Source organism: Labrus mixtus, chromosome 2 (genome assembly GCF_963584025.1).
Source record: "Labrus mixtus chromosome 2, fLabMix1.1, whole genome shotgun sequence".
NCBI lineage: Eukaryota > Metazoa > Chordata > Actinopteri > Labriformes > Labridae > Labrus > Labrus mixtus.
Window position 1 is genome coordinate 20,848,401 of NC_083613.1, and position 26,379 is coordinate 20,874,779.

At 39.0% G+C, this 26,379-nt stretch overlaps 2 protein-coding genes across 4 annotated transcripts; both read right to left on the bottom strand.

The window, feature by feature from the left end:
• Positions 1 to 3,417: 3,417 nt before the first annotated feature.
• On the bottom strand, positions 3,418 to 16,382 carry ern2 (endoplasmic reticulum to nucleus signaling 2). The gene is made up of 24 exons (XM_061055563.1): positions 16,047 to 16,382; positions 15,194 to 15,311; positions 15,079 to 15,112; positions 14,913 to 14,985; positions 14,760 to 14,832; positions 13,678 to 13,800; positions 13,491 to 13,592; positions 11,167 to 11,226; positions 10,853 to 11,069; positions 9,859 to 9,937; positions 9,541 to 9,691; positions 9,185 to 9,336; positions 8,781 to 8,969; positions 8,265 to 8,406; positions 7,942 to 8,046; positions 7,750 to 7,840; positions 7,146 to 7,335; positions 6,936 to 7,032; positions 6,547 to 6,746; positions 6,167 to 6,314; positions 5,828 to 5,955; positions 5,444 to 5,567; positions 4,980 to 5,047; positions 3,418 to 4,876 (listed from the first exon to the last, which is right to left on the bottom strand). Exons 1-24 carry the CDS (start codon positions 16,137 to 16,139, stop codon positions 4,694 to 4,696), a joined length of 2,940 nt encoding a protein of 979 aa, XP_060911546.1. The 5' UTR covers positions 16,140 to 16,382; the 3' UTR covers positions 3,418 to 4,693.
• A 749-nt stretch (positions 16,383 to 17,131) lies between these two features.
• LOC132988280 (carbohydrate sulfotransferase 12-like) lies at positions 17,132 to 24,708 on the bottom strand. Of its 3 annotated transcripts, none has more exons than XM_061055588.1 (6): positions 24,555 to 24,708; positions 21,410 to 22,066; positions 20,340 to 20,482; positions 18,709 to 18,837; positions 18,358 to 18,550; positions 17,132 to 17,718 (listed from the first exon to the last, which is right to left on the bottom strand). In XM_061055588.1, exons 2-6 carry the CDS (start codon positions 21,950 to 21,952, stop codon positions 17,473 to 17,475), a joined length of 1,254 nt encoding a protein of 417 aa, XP_060911571.1. In that variant the 5' UTR covers positions 21,953 to 22,066; positions 24,555 to 24,708; the 3' UTR covers positions 17,132 to 17,472. The 3 variants fall into 3 exon arrangements, with proteins under 3 accessions (XP_060911571.1, XP_060911559.1, XP_060911579.1); XM_061055576.1 differs by having other exon boundaries at positions 17,132 to 17,745; positions 24,555 to 24,703; XM_061055596.1 differs by lacking the exon at positions 18,709 to 18,837 and having other exon boundaries at positions 17,132 to 17,745; positions 24,555 to 24,706.
• Positions 24,709 to 26,379: the final 1,671 nt, after the last annotated feature.

Below are 26,379 nucleotides of genomic sequence, written 5' to 3' on the forward strand. Positions count from 1 at the left end.
TTGTTTAACTCAAAATGTATACATCAAGTATAAAGATGTAAAACTTTTCATTTATGTCCAATAAAGCAGGACGGCTGACAGCATATATCAACAATATATGAATATGGGCACCACCTTACAAAAACTAAAAGACACTCCTTGTACAACACTGCTAGAAAATGTCAGCTGCTCTAGAACATCTTAGTGACCACAAAGAAGCAGTCATAGAAACTAACAAGTATTACCTCAGAAACAGAGAGTATTTACCAAATAGCCACCTTACATACATTGCATTACATACATTGCAAAACTACCAAAAACTCCATGGATAACTATACCGTACCTTAAAACTTGAAGCAACCCACCTGTACTTGAAAAATACCAGAAACACCTTTGCAGGCACATGGCACCTGTCTTACATTCAGCCTGCACGGAACAAGAAAGTATGCTATGTACCATTACAAAACACAACAACATGAAGATAAAATATCAAGTACTAAAGAGTGCATACAGATTCTGTCTGTCTGTTGCATTAACTGTGTTTGAAACATGCCCCTCCTAATGCAAATCACATCCAAACATCAGGGGGTTTTCACCTCTAAATTGTCACTAATAAATCTGAAGGAAGCCGATAGCTTGCTATAGCTTCATCTGACTGCATCAAAATGATGTGAAAGCATGGTCATTATATCCAGGCCTCCATCCAGTGGGTAAAATGTATGCACGCTCAGTGAGAAAGCACTGCTTGTTTACATTAGACCAGTAAGTTTGTCTTATTATTGCAACGAATTCCGACTTAGTGATGTGTTAATTGCGAGTACTCATGCTGTGATAATGATGAAATTGTGATTTACTGTGCAGACCTACCCCATAACACCCTTTGAAAACACCTAAGAATCTTAATTGGAATACCAAAGAAGCAGACACTATTTAAAGTCTAAAATGTTTTACCAAATAAGAAATCTGCTCAAAGATTTTAGGCCAGCCCCTCCAGAGTCTATATGAATCAGTTTACAATAAAAGCATGCTCAAGCTGGCAAACAACAGTGCCACTGAACATCTAACATACAGGGTTCCTCGCTTTAACATAGTCAGGCTGAAGCACTCTTTTGTTAACTAATGGATCCTAAAATAAAACGAGGAGCGCCATGCCAGATCAAATGTTTGTTGGAGGGAATTGAAATCCTGTGTTTGGTGTTTAAACTGTTCCGTGTGTTAGGCCGATATCTTTGTATCTTTGTCTTTCATCTTTCATGAACCACCTAAACAATCGTATCATATCACAGAATTACCCCCGGGGACACTCAGTGAAAACCACTATAATCTATATTTTAGTAGTCCTGTCGGTTATGCCTGCACTCCAGAACATCAGATAACCACCTAGCAGACACTTTGGAGCAACCAAAATGTGAAATCTCATGCAACACCTTTGCAGTCAACTGCCTAGCCGTACATTACCAACCAACAACATTTATATAGTACCTACTGCAGTATAAAGCAACCCCTTATTGTAACTAAATAGATTGGTTATGTATTATTAAAACGACATCATAGAAATAAAGGATTTTAGAAATATTGTAGGGGTAAGAAAACTTCTGTGGACATCAACTCAAGTATACATTGAGTTGTTTGTGAATGAGTGTGTGTGGGAGTTTGTATACAGCTGCATGTTAATGAGTAAATTTTGTCTCATGACTTTGGTTATGCTGACGTTTCCCTCAGGCTGTTTTGATTGGACCTACAACTGAACTCTGATATTTAATAATGAGACAAGTACTCCCTTGGTTTCTGACTTTACCCTCACACACCCACACACCCACACACATACACACACACACACACACCACACACAGACATTTGACTCATGCAGTGAGCTATAAACAACTATGGGTTCATTAGCAGATGATTTGGCCATGACACATCGCTGGACCCCAGGCCCTTCATGTCATTAAACCACTTCTGCTTTGGTTCACACATCTTATCTGCTCTGCAGGAAGTGTTTTATCTGTCAGAGCAGAGCCTTGTAAACAGATTTGTTTGTTTACCCGGGGAGATGAGCAAAACAGATAAACTCTTGCACATGGAATAGATGTGATGACTACAGGTTGATACAATCACAAATATTATTATAACAATTAAACTGCACATATTTAATTAATTAGCTTTATAAAGCTCTAAGCTAACTGGTACAATGCATCAAATGACTCAATATATTTTTAATACTGTAGATGGTCCCTTACGAATTAAATTAACTAATTACCTGTTTGTTCGTCTTTACTCTTATCCTTTATAAGAAAGCTAGTGTGGGGAAAGGGTGACAGCGAGATTAACTTGGCGAATGTCTCCCTGTGGTGGTACAAAATGAGTACTGCAACATTTTAATCTACTGTGAAGTTTAAGGCTGTCTAGCAGTTTAGGCACTCAGTTTGTTTATAATAAAAATAAACAGTATTTGACGGATAATCGGTTGTCTGTTGGACATTTCTCAAGCTCATGCAAGAATGGATCAACAACATTATCCTTTAACTCAACAGCTTTAAAACCAAATAGAAGCTGATGTCTGCAGAATTTGTTATATTATTATTTTCTATTGACACTTACCTTTGCATTCCTTTATATTTTTTCTGAAGAAATAAAATCCTTATGTCGATTATTAACTTATAGCAGCTTTTGTGAATCAATGAAATAAACAAAAGGCAAGGCATCAGTTAGTTGTGTTTAGTTTGTTCTCTTTGTTCCAGTCAGTGAATGAGAAAATTAAACTCTTTAAACATTGCATTAAGGGGGATAAAGGAGTTCTCTTTTAACATATACATATTTTAAAATGGCAGTATTAAATCTGCTGTTTTAATGTCAGGTATCATGTGGTGTTATTGTCTCAGAGGGCATCATTACTAATGCATCATTTACTCAGTAAATCAGAGGCAGAACACTGCTGTTATTCTTCCAGTTGTCGATTAGCACTAACAGCATGTTGTTTTCTTCTCCACTTGGTTTAAGAATCAAAACAACCAGCAGCAATTACTCACACTGCAGGAAGAGGGGAGACAACCAAACTACCAATCTCTAGAATTAAGACTTTTTTCAAATGTTATTATTAAAATAGAAAACACATATCAGAACTAAAACTTCAACATGTTTCTTGTTGCCATTAAGTGTGTGTTCAAATATACACTATGTGTGAAATGAAGACATTCTGTTCAAAAGAAAAGTGAGTTCATGCACAATGGGATCAGTCACATTGGACAGAAAAATAGTAGACTATTTTGAGGTAAGATTAGCCTTATAATTCTACACTCTTAATTTGCCTTAAAGTGGTCTAACAGTAAAATCATTTAAATATCGGTTTTCTTCAACATCAACCCGTGTTCTTATCTCAACTGGGAAATTAACATTTCCTTTTCTCAGTTGTGTTCATAAACTGACAACAAGACTTAATTAACTTCATTCTTTGGCACAACCAAAGCATCAATTTAATTTATTCATTCAAAAAAGTACAAAAGTTAAATTCTTCATCATTCATTCTACTGCAATCTATAAACAACCCTTCATCCAGTAGTTACAGGGATACATTTCAAATGGCTCTGAGCATTTAGTGGTATTTTGGGATGCCAAATAAAATCAAGCAATGCCAAAACGTAGGAGTTCTGAAATATATTTCGACCGTGTTATAAACAGGTCTTTAAAAAATGTATTCATTTAAACGTTACGGACCAAACCCTTTTCCCCATTGTTGCATTTGTGGAAAGCAAGTGTCAGTACAATCGTCAGTCAGTGTAGCTACATTACATAATGCAGTATCAGACACACACACAAACATTAAACTCATCAAAACAAAAAGCAAAGTACATTTTGTGGAGTCTTTGGCATTTTCCAGGAGTGGAGAAAAATACAGCAGTGACGAGGACATGGAAGAAATCAATTCTTACTAACCTGTAATTGTAACATTGTAACCTGTTAAACTTCTTTTTTTGATGTGCAGCCTTGCCAGCTGCATGTGTAACGGAAACACAAGATCTTCTTTAGATAAAACCTGCAGTAGTAACTTAACTTTGTGCTCCTCACACATGGGCTGTGATGCTTTTTATTTGCCCACTGTTTTACATTCGTTCCAAATGTTTATAACTTTATAAAATCAGTGTTACATTAAAGTAATTAAGGCTATTTCTTTTTAAGACCATAATGATTCATGTTACACCTCACTCTACTTATTTCCTGTCCATCTCTTACCTGATTTTATCATTTAATGAACTGGGTCAAAGAACAGGGAAAATGTGTCCAGTTTATCCCATTAAACTACTGCAACCAAGATTTAAAAAAATACTTTTAGTTGGTTTCTCTTCCTTTGAGGCAAAAGAAAAAAACTAAAACAGTACATTATAGGATTAGTATGAAGGATCATGGTGTGTATTTTGTTGGAGTAACATAAAAAGACATAATTTAAAAAAAGATTTTTTTTGTAAGTATGAAAAAAGTACAAATTGCCTTTCTGGAGCTTTGCACTTATTGTGCTTTGAATAAAACATATCCATAATAAAAGCTAAGGCGTTTAAAAACTTTTTCACAGCACTGTATTCCCCCCCCCCCCCCCCCCCCTGAAAACAGTTTGGGCTTTACAAAAGCAATCACAGGGCACTGTCAGGAAACACTTTAGCTCAGAAAAACAGTATATGAATGTACAGTGTATGTGTAGGAGTGCGGGGTCAAGCTAATGCTATTTGGAGTTGGGGGGCAGATAGTAGGGGTGAAACAGTCTCTCCTGGGCGCAAATGTGCAGGGCAGCATGTGTGTGCATCAGTAACCGTGGAAACCGAGAGGTGAAGTAGCTGATGAAGCCTTCAGGCAGCTCGCCGAGAGTCTCCTGCACCTCTGGGGGCAACTCATGGTAGTGGTGTTTCTGTAAAGGGCAATGTGAACACAGAAAAAGGTCAAAACATAATGATATTCCAAAGTGTGTCTACTTGAGCATCACATTTCAGTGTATAAGTATGCAAACTGACCTTATTCCTCATGGCTCTCAGCAGATCTCTGACTGAGTTTCCCTTATACGTCCTGAACCGCCTCAAGTCTTGAATGTACACAGACAAAAATGGATGAAAAAACATTGGTGGCCCAGTAGTTGCAATCAGTGTAGTTTTGTGATAGTGTAGCTGAGTTTCTACAAAATAACCCACTTTTAGTCCCCAGGGCTACTTTTTAAGGAAATCAAATTTTTTGTAAGCCAACTTTTTCCATTTCCACCAAGGTCTAATTACTGAGGCTGTTTAGGCAAATTAAATAGCTAATGTGTGAGGAATTCCTCTGAAACCACTCAGATATGTTCAGTGATGCATTTCATTTCAAAAAGTCCCCGTATGTTGTGGAACTACTACCCCATAGCAGAGACTCTAAAAATGGGTAAAACAAAGTCCTCATGTACCAAGTAGAGCCCCTGCAGAGGAACAATGGCTCTTTATGTTTGTACCTGTCTGAAGCGGCACAGAGATATGCATTCTCCAGTTAGTTCGAACCACTGATCTTCCAGCTGTCTCCAGTCTGATCACAATTGGACTATCTGCTGGTTCTTTCTCTATGCGGTCACTCACATCCTGCAAACACAGAGAAACGTAGATGATGATTGTTTCTGGTGCTTATCTAAACAGACTGTATTCAGAAAACCACACTACCCAATTATATGCTCAAAACATTTGAACACATTTCCTGCTCAATGAAGACACTCGAAAAGGGGAAAAGAACATTTCATTTGCATCTCTAACCAAGTTATAACTTTCTCAAATAGCAGTGACAAGAAGTATCCTAACAGAGGCAGTCTTACTGTATGTATTCTTGATTAAATGATATAACACACCTGGAAAAAGAGTAGCTGCTTCTCAGGGCTCCAGAAGAACGGATGTTTAAGCACACAGGCGGTGGAGGGGCGGGACTCGGCCTCAGGATGGATCATTTGCTCAATCAGATCCTGCGCTATGACGTCATCTGTATAGAGAAAGTAACAGCTTTGAGAATGAATTATACAGTTTAAGTTGTAGGCACATTTACACCATTATTAACGTCATTAATGTGATTTGCTTTGACTGAGCTCATGCTGGTCATGGCTAGGTCATTCAATGCAGGAAAGGGATGTAATGTTAAATTTACAAGCAACATCTTTCTATCTTTCAAACCCAAACAGATCTATTATTCTCACCATGTATATCCTCCATAAAATGTGAGAGTGAATATTCTCCTGACAGGATGTTGACCTGTCTTCTCAATGAATCACCAAAAGGGTGCTGCCCCCTGCTGACCACGAAGTAGAACACACAGCCTGCTGAGAAAACATCCACTGCTGCCGTCTGGACAGAGAAAACATACATCTTTACTTACGAGGTTTGAAACTAGTAGGTATTCTTCATAGTCCATGTGGCACAGCCTTGACAACTCAGGAGTGGGATTTAAAAAACATATGAACTCGCTTTAACATCTTTATATAGACTTTATTTATTGTAAAGAGTGGCAGTTTTAGCTTAATAAGTTACGAACATTGACAGAAAGACATTACTGTTATATTATATAAGTGCATCCTACCGGTTTGTTGCCAGGAGTATCCCGCAATACTTCAGGAGCTATCCACCCTTCTGTTCCTGGTATTCCTGAGCGCAAAGAGAAGCTGCAGCGACCATCTGGTATCTTCTTACAGAGTCCAAAATCAGAAATGAGAGCTCGGACCCGACCCAGCGCACTGGGACCAGAGAGGAGGATGTTTCTGGGCTTCAGGTCACGATGAACTAAATGAGGAGATGATTGAGAGAGAAAAGGGAACGAGGAGAAGGAGAAAAAATACCATTTTGTTTTGTTAGCTAATCTGATTTCAAGCAGTCAACTATTTCTTGGCAGTAAGTATTGAGAAACATTACATTTTTGTATGCACTTGTATGTGTACATGTTTATATTTGTATAAGCGTCTTATTTCATACCTATGTTAAGCGAGTGGAGATGTGAGAGGCCACACATGGTCTGTTCCAGCAGAGTTATAGGACTCAGCTCTCCAAAACGAGACGGATCCTCCACATACTGCAGAGGAAGACACATCAAATCATATCAGTTGTGTTGCAAAGGCATGACTTTTAAAACAACTTTCCAATATAGAAATACTAAGACGACTGAAAGGGCATTTCAGCACAGACCTGTTGCAGGGTTGCAGCACACAGTTCGATGGCAATGTAAGAGAAGAGGCGGTCTCTCTCCGTGCAGAAATATCGAATGACATTGGGGTGTGTGTCAGACTCTCTGAGGAGCTGCACCTCACGCTCCGCTACCTCAAAACACTCTGGCAGTATTCTCTTAACCGCGACATGACGTCCATCAAAGTTACCCCTGCAGGAACAAACACAGCGTCATCACATGCTACAACTGGAGGTTATTGATGAGAACATACAAGTAAAGCCATAGCTTTGGTCATTTACACCGTTATGCAGGTTCTGAACTAATCTCAAAGCTGTGTATGCCTTATATTGGTGTAATTGTATTTATAGTGCATGTTTTTCAATGCAATAAATATATATAAATATTTGATTCATTTAAAGTCACAGCTGAGTGAGTTTATTTTAACTCCAACACAGCAAATAAAATTGAGGCAGTAATAAACATACATCTCCCTCCACAGTTAGAAGTTGATTTTAAGATTTGCATAAAATGCTTGACACAAAAGTAAAGCTGTTTGTTTTGTTTTTTTTAAACTTAATGGCACAAAAAACACAAATCCACTAACCACAAAACCACATACAGTACCTGAAGACAAAAGTTCCTGCTGAGCCGTGTCCAAGCACTTCAGATGGAGTGAAGGAGATTTTACCCACATGCACCTCCTCACTGTTTCCTTCTGAGATACATAGACAAGAAGACATCAAGCAAGACATTCATTTATTTAAATAAATAGCAACATAAAAGAATAAAGTACAGAAAAATCATTTAGTTTCTTACCTTCTGTTGGTTTAAGCCCAGCTGTGCTATTTTTATTGACATCTGAAGTGCAGCTGCCGTGAGAGGGAGGACTCGGTGGAGGCTCAGCAGGAGCGGGCAGGGAGTCTGATTATAAAGATATACAGTTTCATGTGTCTTTTGCAAGCATTCCATAAAACTAAGGAAGGAATAATATTTGTTTGATTTTAGACATGTGAATAGTCTTGCGTTTCTCAAAAGCAGTGCATAGCTGCAATAATTGATGGTAATCCCTAAGGGGAACCCAGAGCCATTAAATACACACAATAGTTCACAGTAGAGAGCTTGTTTTGCCAGTTACTTACTGTTGGAAAGGTTTGTGTCGGTAGAAAGGGTTGTGTCTGAAGAAACCGAGGTCACTGTCTGAGTGTTTGTCTGCGTTTGCCTCAGACGAGACTCCAAGGCCTCCTCCAGCTGCCTTTGAGCTTTAAGCTGCTGTGCTGCTCGCTGGAGAAACAGAGACAGATCACACTTATGATGTAAGAAGACCCAGTTTGAGGGATCAGTATTGGGAATATTGATGAATAAAATAAAGTTCTCATTTAAGACAGATTTGGATTTTTTTTTTTTTTTTTTTAAATCCTCTTCTAAACTCTTTTATAGACATTGCTGCCAAGAATGTTCTATCTCTTCCTCTACTTCTAAATGCCAATATTCAGTAATATTTTTACCCCCATAACAACCCCATATGTCCTCTGTAGGCTCAAGCCGGGGGATGTCAACAGTATTGGAACTACAACAAAACATTATGCACAGACTACAAAAGAACACACACACACACACACACACACACACACACACACACACACACACACACTCACAACAGGGTAAGTGAGTGCAAAAGCCAGCCATCCTCCCAGCAGAAGCGTCAGAACAGCCAAAGTGAGACGATCCTGAGTTATAAAGACAGGCAGCACAGCTGCCGGTCTCTGCGCCTGCCGTGGTTTCTTCCCATCAACTCCTTCTCTGTTAGTATCAGTGTCATCATGGCCACCAGCATCAGTCTGGAACTGAAGGACACAATAACAATAACAGGATTAGTAACAATGGAAATGCAGTGATTATTCCATTAGTGATATTTTACAATTAAAGTTTAAATTGCTAGCAATATATGACATCAGTGCCTCAGGTTATCACTATGTTATCATAGCCTGATTAGTCGGGGTTGTAATATGACATTAATCCTGTGATTTACAGACTAGACACACACGTATCTGAGACTCACATAGCGCTCGTGGTAGTACGTGGCAGAGGAGATGGGAGAGGAAGGGGAGGCGGGTTGTCGAGGGGGGATGACTGCCTCACTAGAGCGCTGCAGGCCAGCTGGGAAATCCCTCAGCATGGTAGTGTGAGCCACCGGAGGGAGCTCGTGATGACCTAAACCACACAAAATACAGAAATATATCTAAAGATGTAAAAGTGTTTGTGTTTAAGTCAAAGATATACCAGTTCTGAGGATACTTGTATCGTATGCCATTTTACCAACCACTCAGCTTTTAGATAAGTTTAAGTTTTCATTCATGACATCCATTAAGGGCGGTATGGGAACTGTGTGTGTAGGCAGTATGAATAAGTGTGTACCTATGAACAGCCAGTGGTTTTTCCGGCTGTATGTGCTTCCTGGTGGATATCGCACATCGGTGGATGGTGTGATCTCACACTCCCCTCGCTCTCTGACAGTTACTCCAGAAGTGACAGGACCCTCAATTCCAGCCAGGGTTAGTCCCCGAGGCTGCAGCGGCAACACATATGGGTCACATAACAGCTATACTGTAATCCCCTGCATTCTTATCATTTTACTGTTTGATGCACTGCATTAACTATCACTGTGGAGTTAAACAGGAGATAGGATCAACACAGATGCAGGACATTTTCAGTACATTATGTATTTAAACTTACCACCAATGAGACCCCTTGGTGGACAAGGGAAGTGGAGGCATAGAGGTGAGAGTCCAATTTACCCACATAGAGGGTTGGTCTAAAAGATGAAAAAAAGATTTTTCGTTAAGTAATTAAGTGACAAGAACTAGCTGATTAGATTTTGGGACTTTCACATTAATATAGTGAAAGCAACTGTATAGCAATGAAATAAGGTTTAAATCCAATCAACATTTATCAAAACAGGAGTAAGACTAATTGAGATTTAAAATGTGTTGTCGGTGTAACTGTGCTGTCCAAGAAAGGCATCAGCGCCATCATACAAAATCACAGAAACAAATAAAAAAAAAAACATTCATAGCATTTAAAACATCCAGCCAGATGTGTATGCAGCCTATCATTTAGAATCATTTTAAATGTATGCAATGAAATCAAGTGAAAGTACAGTTAACTGTTAATACAAATACATTCTAAGTTTGTATAATGCTATTTTGTGCAGAATGTCTCTGATTGGTTCGAAGGTTCACGCTTGTTTTAACCTCAAGAACGTCCTGCCAACAGTCTATTAACTTCTTATTAAACTGCAGTACTACTTATAAGATGGTTTCTATACGGATTAGTACGGATACTCTGAAGAACTGCCGTCAATGTTGTGCTTTGCCTCTGTGCAATGCCTGTCAGCACCTGTGTGTCCAATCGGACTCAAAGCTGATCGTTTGCTCTTACTGATATTTTTCCCTTTTTTCTAAACCTTGCTTGTACGTCGCTTTGGATAAAAGCGTCTGCTAAGTGAATTGTAGAATTGTAGAATTGTAGTACTACTTCTTCATATTGTTGTATCAGTTAACTCTCAGTGGTAAAATGGACTTAACCACGTAACATACACATTTTTTTTTTTTAGCACAAATCACTTTTTGGTTTTCAGTGAGTGGATAAAAATGTTGTTAATGTAACCTGAGGTACCGTGGTGAAGAAAAAAAACAACAGACAAAGCAGCTACTTCAATTTCTCTTACATGAGCTGTGCCTGTGCACTGGCCTGCTCCTTCACAAACTGATAGCTCCACTTCAGTGTAGAGTGGGCGTCCTCCTGGTCGTTGGTAGAGGAGAAGGTGAGGAAGCGAAGAGTCTCCATGGCGAGGGACAGGTGGGGGGCATGTCTTAGTGAATCGCCGGAGTACAGGTAAACACCCACGACAGGTGAGCCATAGTTCTGACTCCACAAGACATCACCTGGAAATAATTGAGGTGAAAATATTATAATGAAGAGCTCAACATATAAAACACATAAAACACTCACACACAAAAAAAAACACACACCTCTCCCTACCTGACTCTCTGTCAACTGTCACAACCAAACCATCACCGCTCGACACAAGATGGGCCATCTCTGAAAGTGCAACAGGTAAGACAAGTCAGACGGTGTCATTTTCTTCATTTCTTGTAAGAGATTTTAGTAGACACAAAGTTCTTTCACATATTTCCCACTGTGAGTGAAGTTCATTTCATTACACTGCTCATTATAAACCAATTCATCTGGTTATGATGTAAAGTATCAAGCTAGAATGTACATCATGTTCCTACACAAATGTTGCTAAATCCTCTCTTTTTTTAAAGACCTATTTTGCACTTTAGGCGCCTTAATTGGTTAGAAGGGACAGTGGATAGAGTAAAAAGAGCACAAACTAACCACTCGGCAAGTAGAACCCCAGAAATCCTCTAATTTGAGTTTTAATATTTATACAATATATTTAAAAAAAATAAGTATCACATTAGATAATAAACTAAAATGAGTCTATCTAATATTAATCCTGAGAAATCCCTTAAAATCAGAATCAGGATCAGATCAAGTACATTAATACATACAGATAATTTGTCTCTGTATTTTAGTGCAAAAAAAGTAAACACAGAAGTGGAATAACTTACTCCACTGCTATACAGTCTTTACACGCTCACTCTCAGTACCATCATGCACAAACACAATATCTTCTTCCTATGCCGATGATACACAGCTAATATGTTTCACTTTCCACAGATAACCGTAGTCCCAAAAATGAAATGGTCAAATGCATTGGAGAAATTAGCTGTTGGATGTAACAACATTTTCTACAACTTAACATAAATAAAACTGTAATTCTTATTGTCGGCCGATATATACAAAGGCAAGAGCTCATATCCATTTCATCATCTTTTCCCCTTCAGCACAGTGAGCATGTCAAAAACCTGGCTGTCATCATTGATTCAGATCTTAACTTGACCAGAACTAGATAACAGCTATTACAAAGACAGCCTTCTATCATCTCAAGAACATTTCCAAACTCAGGTGCTTCATGACCCAATCGGACTCTGAGAAACTGGTCCATGCATTCATATCCAGCAGATTAGATTGATGTAATGCCCTCTATGCTGGACTTCCTAAAAATAATAATAATCAATAAACAAACTCCAACTCATCCAAAATGCAACAGCCAGAGTGCTAATGGGGACAAAGAAAATAGAACACATTACACCAATTCTGAAAAATCTTCATTGGCTTCCAGTTCAGTACAGAATCAAATTCAAAATATTACTTCTGGTCTACAAAGCATTTTATCTAATGGCACCTCATTATCTTTCTGACCTGCTCCCTGACTACAGCCCAATCAGATCCCTCAGATCAGCAGATATGGGTCTCGGCGATAGTGAATGTCCATTCCTGACATTTTAATTAAATCTTACAATGACTTTGTGTATTAATTGTGTATAAACTTGAAGGTAAAGATATTTTTTTAACTTTCTAAATTGTATACAAATTCTCCTCAAATGCACCTGAATACGTTGCAGTTATAATAACATGTTATTTGCTCCTTTTTTAAATGCTCTAAGATTTAAAAAAAAACAGGTTCTGCAAGGCTTTCATCGGTTCATGTTGTAATGCTGATTGCTAACCTGCCCTGCCAGTGTGTGTCTCTGTCAGTCTGTGTACACTGCCCTACAAAGGCAAAAGGCAGTAACTTAGTAAACTATTACTATAACTATTAGTAAAATAGTAGGTTGTATTTGCCTTAACTTCCAAAAGCCCTCGAGAAACCAAGGCAGAGTCCAGTAACTTCACTCATAAGGGTCTTTGCCTTTGTATTACAGCTGAAAGAATGCTCAAACTGAGTTAAGGTCTTCTGCCTTTGTTTTGCTGCCGATCAAAGTGAAGTTACTGTTTTACTGCAGTGGAGTTAAGGTGTTATGCCTTTGTTTTAATATCTGTCATCAAGCACTTAATTGTGCCATGATCACTAGATTTCATGTATATGTTATCATTATTATCATATACTGATTTAATATAGTGATCAGCAACCAAGGGAGCTAACAAATGGAAGTTACTGCCTTTTGCCCTGGCATGACCCCTTATTATTGTACAGGCAATGCAACGGCAGAGTACATTGACTTCCAAATAAGGGTCAAAGGTCATGTTTAAGATCAAGATTTTTATGCACATTAATAACCTGATTAAAAAGACAAAGAATTGCCACATTTCCAATATTCTGCCTGCAACTCATTTGGCTGGACAACAAAAAGACTTTAAAGTCATTTTTCTCAGTTCTACACTCTGGCGACTTAAGGTCTTTTGCCTTTGTAGGGCAGTACAGTGGTGTGTGTGTGTGTGTGAGAGAGACGTACTGTAATCTTGTTTCTCGTCATAAGGTGGAGCAGAGTAATCGTTGTACGTAGCATTCCATCGCAGCTCCTGTGTCTTAGTGTCAAACATGGTGATCATGTATTCTGAAAACAAGCAGATGCATGGGTTACAAGCAGCATGGGTTACAATATTTATGCGTGTGTGTGTGTGTGTGTTTAAGTGACATACCTGTGCGTCCAATGTAGAGCAGAGGAGTGTTGGGGCAGATGGATTCAGAGGCAGATGTGGTTAAACTGGTTTGCTTCTCACCTGTCTCAGGATCCACCACAAACCATACATCCTGCTTTTTACCTTGTGCACACAACACACACACACACACACACACACACACACACACACACACACACACACACACACACACACACACACACACACACACACACACACACACACACACACACACACACACACACACACACACACACACACACACACACACACACACACACACACACACACACACACACACACACACACACACACACACACACACACACACACACACACACACACACACACACACACACACACACACACACACACACACACACACACACACGCAATTACTATCCAATAGCAATAAGGTAATTTAAATATTGATGTCTTACGTTTCATTGCCCATCTCTCTTAATTCAATCTTAATGTTGGCTATCCACAGGTTTGCAAGAGTCAATGTGGTGACAAAAAGGACAACTATCAAAAAAGGTCAATGATGAAGTTCTTGTTGTAATAAGGAACAGCACCTCAGCTGATTGAAATTATTCTGTGTTCATAAGAGACAAGGTGTAACAAACACGTGCACTTTTTAAAAACATGCATACTAGCAGAGAGAAATAGGAACTTGTAGGTATAGCGAATTGTCCACACTACAATATTGATTTATCCCATGTAATAGTTTCAACACAATAATGAATCATCTTAATGCATATTGAACATTTTTGAAATACTATTCTGCAGGACTAAAAAAGGCATAGTTCCTATTTAAAAAAAAAAATTTAGTATGACAGAAGAGATTGAAAACCAAATACATACGTGTCAAAATGTAATTTCCAACAAAAAATTCTGTATTCACTAGGGACAGTGACAGATGGGTAACCGGGTTGGAGCTCAAGCCAGAATTACATGACAAAGTTATATCTTCTAATTGTATGCATACTGCATTTAAGCTACATACTCTGTAAACCAGCGGCAGTCATTCATATTGGTACAAGAAAAGGTAAGTTATTTGGATAACAGGGTCAGGGTCTCACCTGTATATAGTATACCGTCAGAGCTCCTGCAGGGTGCTGACTGGACAAGCTCTGGGATTGTGAAGGGCAGTTTCTACAGATGCATCCAAAAGCGGGGTCATTAAATGAAACAGACGTAAAAAGAGAGACACACAAATGCACCGTTCTTCTTACCATCAGGCCTTCCTTGTGCTTGCCGCCCAGGACATACAAGCTGCCATCGTTTGGGTCTGGAAGGAAACCTGGCCTAAAACATGTCAAATTGGCACTTTTTAGATTTCAATCGGTAACTATCTGATCCATGACACACTCTGTATGTGTATGCATGTTCATTACTTACTCTGTGAGGTAGACTGGTAACTGAATAATGGGGTCTGCAATAAATCAAAGGGCAATTTCGTGAGGAAAAAGTGAACATAGAATAAGGCACAATGTCGGCATTAATGTGTATGAACCTTCTCTTAGGGTCCACTTGATGTCTCCTGACTGTTTGGAGACCGCATGAAGATTACCATCCAGCGTGGAGACGAACAGGAGGGATTCTGGAAGAGTGACTGACCTTACCCCTTCAACCTGAAGGGTCACAAGAAAATGAGTTAGTGAACCTTTAGACCAGCTGTCTGACAGGGGACTTCACTCACAGTGTCATGTATCCTTGTACTTGACATAGTCTGACAACAGCATGTGGTTATGTGTGTGTGTGTGTGTGTGTGTGTGTGTGTGTGTGTGTGTGTGTGTGTGTGTGTGTGTGTGTGTGTGTGTGTGTGTGTGTGTGTGTGTGTGTGTGTGTGTGTGTGTGTGTGTGTGTGTCAGGTCTACCAGTTAAGTTTCTGCTCTGACTTCTATCGTCTTTCTCATGTAGCAGGATATCCTGACACCCCACCTCCTACCAACACCCACAGTGAGCTTGTCTATGTTTACTTGAGTTTGTTCACCGCTCCCATATTTACCCACTAACGGATGGCAACTGGAGGCACAGGACTTAACTGTGGTACAGGACAAGTACAGGACAGGTACAGGACAGGTACACCATGGCAAATATTGAGTCAAGACGTGCAGAGTGGATCGCGCACTCGCAAAGGCGTTTCAACATACGCGCGCACGGGCAGTATTAACTTTCTTCGGGCATTTTAGACTAAACGACCTATCATATCATGGTCACTTTGCTCGAGCCTGAAATAGACACAGAAGCGCAGTGAGATGCCAGGTGTGGACTCCCCCGCGCAATAAACAGCCAGAAACAAACAGCGTTAACAACAACAACAACAACAAGCAGACACATAAATTTACTTTACAAACTGAAGTTACCTGAAATAGTTTGCCACCCCAGGACAGCAGAAGAAGAAGACAAAGCAGCAGTCGCCTCTGGGGCCCCATGACCCTCAAAACTCTTTCTTTCATGGCTGTGAACAAACGCGAGGACTAAAGCTATTGAACTAACAACAGAGGGTGAACCCTCTCTCCATTTCCAGCAGCGGAAGTGTCCATTTGTCGGAGAGTTAGCGCCGGTCCTTTAACATCGTCCCAAATAACACTGAGCCGAGTTGACGCGTTATGGACCCATAATCACAGAAACACAACCTCTCTTCTCACTTGTCCATATTTCCGTGTTGGGACGGAACCGATGACGTCAGGTGCGATCTGTAAAGCAAATGGATGGGCGGGGCATCACCCTGACTGACAGGCAGGTGAGCCAATGAGGCGGTGAGTTTTGTCACATAAAGGGGAGGAGCTGTAGAAAAAGCTGGAACACGTGGAAAGAGACAGCAGGGCAGTTGTGAACACAACAAGAGCGACTTTTTTTGTGCGATGGAAAGTAGTGGATGGCGTCATTGTTTGTTCTCCACTGTCGCACACACGGTCACTTCATTGGTGGAAAGTACCCACACATCGCAGACTGCTCCTAGGTACCATATCTTGTTATAATTCTTTAACAGCTGTATGTAGGCTACAAGACAGTGAGAAATATTTGACTTGTATTCCACTTTTTTGTAACATTGCAATTTAAGATTTCAATAATTTTAATCTTTGTATTTATAATACATTTGGTCTACTTTACTATGTTGTACTAAGACACCTCTATTTAGTTTGCGTCAGATCTATTTTACCCCTTTAATATGATGTATACCTTAAAGTAGGTTTCTTTTATTTGTTTATTTTACTTATGATATAGTTGAAAGTATTTTTTACTTTAGATACTTGATACTTTTGATAAAGACTTTAGTACAAATGAATGAAAATGGAGGAAACACAAAGAACATACTATAAATAGAATGATAAGAATGAGATATAATTGGCCAACTTTTGATTGTGGTATTCCAAATACTTAAAAGTATAGATCCAAATACCTCTTCCCTTTACAAACCATCATATTAAAAAAAATAATTCTCTAGTCTTCCAAAAACTCTTTATTTTTCTGCAACATATTTCCCTTCAGAAATGTCAGCCAACTGTTGGCCTCTGTCTTTTCCCTATGACTTAAAAATATTTTTCAAAGTGCTTTTACATGGGGAAAACTCACTGGGGTCATGTAAGCAGGTGTGCTTTAGATATGTACTGACGAGAAAAATAAAAGAATACTGGCAGGCACTTCAGTCATTTGAGGTACGCACAAAACAAATAAAACAAACAGCATTATAGACCAGTCTTTAAAGGCATACACAGGCTGTGCACAGGTCGGTGAGGTGCGGGCTCTTCACACGGTGCAGTGCCCGGGCCTTTGGCTTGGTGGGGTCTACCGGTGGATCACACTGTCAGGTTTAGGATATCCAAACAGCTCAAAGTCTGGTTCATACAGTTTGTAGAGTTCTCTTTTCACTAAAGTGGGGATCTGCTTGAACCAGTCTCTCTCCCAGCTGGTTGCAGTACGGTTTCGGGCTCCTGAAGGGAAGTGTAACAGATGATCTACCTCTAAAAGCTTCAGTAGGTGCTCTGCGTCTGGTTCCAGGGTTTCCAGTCTTCCAATGAAATCATACTTCACCTGGCAAGGATGGCACAGACGGTACACCTGAATAACACAGACAGCAAGTATAGGAAGTTTTACAATTGTAAACTACATCAGTCTGTGCTCTATTCCTTCTTTGTTCTTCCACAAAATGTTAATGTTAAATGCTTTTCTCCAAAATATCTGTGTACAAATTAAGGAACAGACCAGTAGAAATATAATTGAATTGCATTTTTGTAAAAAAACAACTCCTGTAGTATATAGTATATGTCTTTTATGGGACATGTCACATTCACCTACACTATTAACCAAATACTAATATTTACTCATCCAGTCTATATGCATGCACACAAACACACTGGCTATGCCACTTGCAAGCAATTTTTGGTTCAGTCTCTTGGCCAAGGACACTTTGGCATGTTGACTGCAGGTATAATTGGATTATACCACCAACCTTCCAGTTCAGAGATGACTGACTCTATAACTGAACCACTGCTACCCCCAACAAGAAGAACATATAATGCTGGTAGAGTCTTTTAAAATAGAAAGGGAAGTGGCATATGACTTAAGTGAAAGTATGCCAACAGGGATCTCTTTAAATCCAATCATCTCCAACGTAAGGTCAACATGTTTTTAGTGTACATTTGAGTTCATGCAGCTGCGTGAGTCACATACCTGCCGCCAGTGTTCGTTAAAGATACCCTCTTTCTCTGTCTCTGGATCCAGTAGGTATGTGATGAACTGCTGAAATGTCGGTTTGATTCCCGCTGCAAATGCCTCAGCTGCTGTCTCTGGCAGACTACCAGACAAATTACCATAACGACGCAGCATGACCGAGCCAAACTGCCTGTAGAAGTCCTCGTTTGGCCTAAAACACACACACAGAAACACATGCCTTATTTATTCAAGAATGATAAGACTGCTTTTTTTCACAAACAGTAAAGCACATTCCCCAGCTCTTTATACAGGGAACACACTTAAACACTCACACACCAACTCTGTGTATTCATGCACTAAGACACACACCTTCCAAACTTGTTCCTAAAGGCTGAGATGAGTCGTACAAAGGGGTCTCGTACAAAAAGAAACTTGGTGTAGTGCTGGAGCTTGAGTGCCATCAGGTGGCGGGACAGAGAACCATAATGGCGCCAAAACCTGTAAAATACAAACAGCACCACGAAAGCAGGTCTTCTGTTATATTTTTTCAAAGTTTGCTGAAATCCAGCTGCTGTGTCTTTTTTTTCTGACGAGATACTGAACATGTGAAATAGAGCTGGATTGGTCCTTAAGAAGGAAAAAAATGGTCAGTGCTGATAGAAAAACATACACACAAACACAGACTGCTCCCGAGGGGTAGAGAAAGGTCTATCTGTGCTGCAGCACCAAAGCCCCGCCTGTCGTTTCCACTCTCCTCTTCCAAGAGTCAACACAGTAAAGAACTCCTTAACCACAGGGATAGTTCCTGCAGTTTCTAATGAATATTAAACTGGTATAAAAAAAACCTAAAAAAAATAAACTTGTAACTTAATATGATCATTTTTTTTTAACCATTTTAAACGTGGCAGAGACAAAAACAAAAGCTAGTTACAGGACTCAGACTTTTGACTGTGTTTAGAATAAAATCATTCTGGGATTGTTTTTTGTTTATCCTAAAATTCTTTCACCACAAGTTTTAGAAATAGAATATTAGGGAAAGAAGAAGACACTCCTGCTTTCATTACAAAGCAAAGTTGTCTTTTACTTCTGGCTGAACCCCCTGCTTTAATGGATGTTTTTTCTTTGTGGTCATTGTGGTAAAGAGGTTGGTTTGTTTGGACTTGATGGGATGCATTCTTCACTCTCTCTGGTTTCCATGCTCCGTGAGATGTTAAAAGTTTTTAAAGTGGGTGTTAGTTCCTCTGTGTAAGACATTGGTTTGTGATTTGGACTTTGGTAGCTGTTTTCTTTTTAAAAAAAAATGTTGAAAGCTAAACTTGAAGACTTAATTTATTGTTTTGCTCTAAAACACTCTTCAACAACTTCATATGGAGAAATTGTAAGTGAAATGTAGCCCAAATCTAGTATAATCAAATAATCTTATTAAACAGAAAAGAAGTATGGTAGACTGAATGGTTTTGAAGATGTAACACATGATACCTCTAAACAAGTCATAGAACTGAACAGTTGGATCTGTCATCTCCTATATCTTTAAAAACAGTGCAGAGCCATAATTGTTCTGTAGCCTTCAAGGTTGTGTTTTTTTTCTCTTGAAAGGATACCTAACCACACTACTATATGTTTTTTTATGAAACTCTGTTAGTTATGAAATTATCAAGACACCTTTACTTGATCAAATTACAGTATACCAACTTGTTTTAAATGCTTTTATATCATTACTTCTTGTGTCAGTAACGCACCAGTTGTTTCTAATTTCCTCCTTTGGTTGTTGACAATATTTAGCTCAGATCAATTTCCAGAGATGATTAAAGTCTCTTAAACTTTCTAAATAAGTAAAACAATGTTCTTTTAATTTATTATTTATTTGAATAAATGAGCTAATGTTAAACATACCGGTAAGTGTAATGAATATCTTAAAAATACAATCAATTTGTCTCTGAATGTGTCAATTAATATATATTTGGGTTTGGTGTGTTAGTGTGTTTTTTTGTGTGTCATACTTAGCAAAAGTGAGGTGGAGAGAGGAGTTGTGTACGAGGTCAGGAGGTACAGCCTCTGGGTCAGTGTAAGGTTTTCCTGAGGAGGGGGAGATCACAGACTGAGAGAGAACCACCATCACTCGCTTCCAGTTGGTGCACGCCACCTGAACCGAGAACAAAAATGAAAGTAGAGAAAAAAGGTGAGACGACAAGAGCGACTATAAACCTGTGGAGTTGCATATAGGCTAATTTCCAAATGCTGCAGTAAACTCTGATGTTCTTGTGTTCTATTTTCCCCATATAGAATAAAGTGACTCAGCACCACTGACTGTACAAAAAGAAGGGATGTAGTAACCATTAAATAATCCATTGGTTTGCGAACCCTACTTATAGCTGCCTTTTAATAATTTTGTTAAATAAATAATTTAATACATTCTACTTATAAACCACATACATTAGAATACTGCACTGTGACTTCTTCTCACATTTATCACTGTCTTATTATATTTTAGCTTCTGTTTTGTGTTTTTTGTTCTACTTTTACTTTTCATTTGATCTTCTTTTGGGGTTTTTATTGGTTCCTTTAAAAACGATTTCAATGCTCTATCATTGTGACTTGCCTTAAAGAATTGCCTTGTTGCTGAAATCTGCTGTATACATAAACCTTGCCTTACTTTGAAGCCTTGAAGCCACATTTTGGTCCTCACATCTTGTGTTTTTGGAGGCCATATTTGTCAAAAGGTTGGAAATGCCTTGACAGGCTGCTGTGGTTTCGTCCTGTCAATCACAGGTAGCTATACCCTTTAAGTATACCCGTTTTTTCTAACCCAGATTATACTCTTAAAGAGACAGTTATTTACAAAATGAATCACATACAGCACCAAAAGGACTTGAAAATAAAAGTACGCTCATTTTTCTCAGTGTCTTCTATACATCAGACTTTTTTCTAAAACAGGTGGAGTGGCCCCCTGTTGGCCATTGAAATGAGTGCAAGTTTAATGTGCTTCTGTATTGGCTTTTTTTAAATAAATAATATTACCACCCACAAGTTCACACAAATACAAACACACACACACACATGACAGCTGTACCTTGGGAACATAGCAGTAGATAATTTGGTGAGTGTCATCAACTATCAGGTGATCCAGCTCTCTGTTTGGGATCTGCTCAAATGCCCGAGTCCTACCAGGGAATTCCACTGCATCCTTTCCTGAGCACACGTCCATGATCCTCTGCTTCCTCGCCTCTTGTTCCCTTTCCTCCTCAGTAGCACTACTCGTTTCCTTCTCCTCATCCTCTCTTATTTCCTCCTTCACCCGTTCTTGTGTATTCTTCTCTTCATCATTTGCTTGTTCCTCAGCTTCTCCTCCTTTCTCCTCAGGGACCAGTGTTGTACTGGGAGCAGTAGTGTGGCTATTAAAGGCAGAACTGGTGTTTTCTCTGCTTGTAAACAAAGATCGTGGCTGGCCTGTAGTCGCCTGAGGGTCAGAGTCAGAGTGCAGGGACTCGTGTTTGGGGTCATGAAGCGGGTAGAGGTTGAAGCCCCCGACGTCATCCCAGTACACGATGATCAGCAGGATCATAAACAAAGACCCAAGGATGAACGCCACTCGAAGACCACGCCATGTTCCCATGGTTAGACTAAATCATGAGCCTTGACTGGTGAAGATAAGAGGAGGAGGAGGTTATCTCCGCTCCATGGTGGCTGTCTTTGGAGGGAGGAGACGCTTCCTGCTCGCCAGATGAAGCTGAAAGAAACAGGAAATGTGACTAAGACCCCTGTTCCCCTTTCAAAGCATTTCTAGAATATGATGATCAAGCAACTACAAAAAACGGTTACAAAATACAAGAACCGAATACCATAGAATGTAAAAATAAAGAAGCAGTGCAAAACCAGATGTAGAACATGAGGTCTTCTTCAATGACTTAGCGTCTAGACTACTGTAAGACTTTCTAAAAAGGCATAGAGGATTACAATCAGCGACTTACAGCTTTGTTATCCGGCATTTAAACATTATATGTGCTTCATAAATCAGTTATAAGCCACCATAAGAACACATTTGGAGAATAAAGTTTGTGAAAAATCCAATTGGGCTGGTCTATTCTTTCTGTGTTGTAATAATGTCGTCTTAAATGACATAAAAATAAATACTTTTGGGCCAGCGGGTAGGAACAGCAAAAGCCATCAAGTCTGCAGCAAACAAACGTTCATTCATTATTTATACGTTTCAGTCCATAACTGATGGTCTTACGGACAAAGCAAGGGTTATGCTGAAGAATGGTATGAAGGGTTTTTCTTCTTCATCAACATATCATTTCACAACTTATAAACCTTGAGAAAAGCCAAATAAATCGATCGCAATGAAAGTAACGGTTATGAGGTGTTTATAAAAAAATGTAGTACCAACATTTATACTTTCTCTGTCGATTGTGTTCTTTATTTACCCTCAGAGAGCTATAATAATATGTTACATTCTTTGAGCTGCGGAGTAACAACAGCAAGTTATGACTCTTAAATGTCTAGTATTTATTTGTCTGATATTCAATAAATATTCAACAATCAAACCAAAACTCTCTTAAGTGTCTGACTACCTCAAAGATATATTCTACTTCTATTATAAACAACTATTCAAACATTTGATCATGTGTGGCTTGTTATCTTTAACAGGCACTATGCTAATAAGAATAGTCCGGCTGTAATAACAGCTTCAACCCACACAAAAAATACTACCCCAATAAGGCTTATATACTGGCTGCTATTTAATGAGTTGTCATGTTACTAACAGAGACAACTCATTAAAATACATTAATATTTAATATTAACAACAGAGTTAATGTGGCAGGTGCTCTTTTCACTGAAAATGGGAATGCAAAATTAATCGGTGAGGGAAGGGGGGTGTTTATAAATGCCAGCACAGTGAATAAATCCATAAAGTATGAGGGAACACACTGGCAAGTGTGAGCTGGTATTCTGCTCAGAACTGAGCATCAATATTTCACTGGAGTAATTTGAACCCATTGTTTCCATAACTAATTCACGTTAAAATGTACAGCACTTTCACTTTTGCATTTATATTAACATGGTATTGCTACTTTTTACTCAAGATCTCAATACTTCCCCCTGAGATATGTCCAAGAGTGAAGGACATTCCGCTGATCTTGTTTTGGAAATGAGCAACCCGTTTTTGGCTTTATAAATATGAGCACATACTTTTAAAAGCGTGTCTTGAAAATGGTGTTTTCCAGTGTGAGTTGTCCCGGGGCGTGGGAACCTCAGGCTCGGGCCCGGGGCGCTCAGCTGTCACGGGGATGTGAACAAATGGGTCTGTGGGGGTGGGAGTTGTTTCAGACCCCAGTCTGTTAAGAGGGTGTACTCCACTTATTGTCTGTCCCATAAAACATCTGCTGTCGGGGGATATAGTGGGGGAAAAAATGACGGTTCTTCTAATAAAACAAAAAACACAGACAGAGGGAGCAAAGCCTGAAGCAGAAAAAAAGAAGCAACACTTCTATTGAGGGAGTAAATTACTGTTTTGACTGCGGTGTTTATTTCCACTAGGTTTTAAATCGTAACTCCACGTTGACTGGAGGGGCCTATTTTGAGGAACCTACACCCACTAACTCGCTCGTGTCTTGGCACGCGCAGTACACACACACACACACACACACACGTACACACAACCACTAGCAACATGGAAATACACGTAAAAATACTTTTTATACATTTGAATATATTTGGGGGTGACAGTAGGCTAACAAGTTGTAGTAATTCATTTGATAAAGGCATTGTGTTTATTAGTTATGGGAGACATAGACTGTTTTCGTTCGGTTAATAATCCTTTTTTTTTTTTTTTGCAGCTCTCTACTTCCCAATCTTCAGTAGGAAACTAAACTCCCCTACCTTAATTTATACAGTACACAGGTAGGTTACAATGTTTCCTTTCACCGGACAGTACCCCTCTCTCATGCAGACGGACACTACTCTCACTCCTCAACCATAGCACAGGACATAAACACAACTTATTTTCCTCCACTGTCTCCACTGCCCTTGTTCTCCACAACCCCTCATGCTTCTGTGAGCACTGTGGGGAAAAAAAACCAAAAAAAAAAAACCCGGTTCTGTTCCCTCGATGCCCTTCACACCGGGAGCATCACGGCGATGTTTAAGCCTGTCTGAACATGAATCTGTCTGACGAAAATGAAACAAAATGGCCCGAGTTTCATGTTTTATCTTACCCTGCAGATGAGCTCCATGGTGCCGGGCGGTCAGCCCTTTGTCGCCAACACGGTGACCCCGACTCTGTCTGTCCGTGAGACCAGTGATGATGGGACCGGGTGGGCACAACAGAAAATGTAGTGGTCTGCGCTCACGCTGAAGCCAAATCACGCGAGACCTGGGAAACCAGCCACAGACTCCTCCACACCTTCGGTTTTTTTTTTACAAACTCACAGACTTGGCCCGAATTGAAGCGATGAAAAAGACCCGCCTTTGTCATTGGTTCCCAAAATAAAGTCCTGGGATTCTGGCCGGCCCAGGAAGGAGCTGCCCCCTAATAAACACGACACTTTGCACATTTACATTTAATCTTTCATATTTAATTTATAACCATCTATGACTCTGTTTTTGCACATTTACATTCAATCTTCCTATTTAAGACTAGTAATGCTTAGTTAAATCCTGGTTGTATATATTCACATTCTTATTTTTGATATCTTTTAGTACTTATTTACTTTTTATATTATATTGTGTTTAGATTGCTAACATTGTGTTTTTTACTCATATTGTGTGTTGGATAACCTGCTGCTGTAACGCCACAATTTCCCAGTTTGGGATCAATAAAGTAATTCTATTCTATTCTATATTCTATTTACCATTAAACAAAAAAAATAAAAAAATTCAGGGACATCTGAGGACCCATTCCCATTCATAAGGAAAGAAGACATGTAGGCTTCAAATGAAATACTCGAGGTAGGTTGTACAATGTCAAAATTAAGAGAAACTACACTAGAAAACAAGATATGCTGAATTAAGCTAATGATAGCATATATTAAAGCATAAATTAGATCCATTGATTATTTTCAATATACCCAAATTTTTAAATTTTATAGGTCTATACATTTTATTTTTCATGGCAGAACCATGCAGAACTTGCTTTCCACATAGCACTGCCATTTCCCCAAGTTTTCCCACTGACACCCATAGTAGTGGTCACAGATTCAGTTTAGCTATGTATTTGACAACTTCAGGATACAATAATATAAATTACAAGTTTTCCCTGATCAAGTGTAACTGAACAGTTGACTAAATAATGAACAACATTCAAAGTATAAAAACAAAAATATAAACAACTAATAGTGGTGCTAGTAGGTTGTCAGAAACGCTGACATTTACCGGAGGGCTCAGGAGCTTTCTCTTAATAACATCTTTAAACCAATGGGAAAATGACAGGCTGACTGTCCTCTTTCTCCACATCAAAAGGTCTCAGCAGCTCACCAGAAGTAGCTAAAAGTAAGGACCACACTGATCGTGCAACCAAAAATAGTCAGAAATGTCAGTGACGGGTTTCTGGCCAGAAAATGTAATATCCTGAGCTGTAGGAGAAAGCTCATTTTATTTACTTGAGAGGTAACAAAATAATTATTTTAGAAGTCAGAATAACAAAAAGTTTGTTTTTTCTTAATTTAAGAACAGATGCAAAGTCCTCAGGTGTCTGTGCAAAGTCAACAAACTAATTACAATACCATTTATGTTTCTATAAAGTCAAGACTATAGCTGAATGTCTCATACTGTACCCAAATGAAAGTGTATTATACTTAATACAGGTTTGCTTTCTTAAGGTGCTTGAATGAGATCCTCTGTTGGGGGGATTTTGAGATACTAATATCTCATTAATCAAATAGAAAAGAGCAGCTTTTGCTTTAATTTCCATAAAGACTTTTCATGCAATTCTGAGATTTAATTATCTAATTTATTCAGAAAAACTGAGCTTTTTTATTTATTTATTAGTTTATACATTTTCTATTTAACACCAATATTTCTTTCGGCACCAATGAACACTGA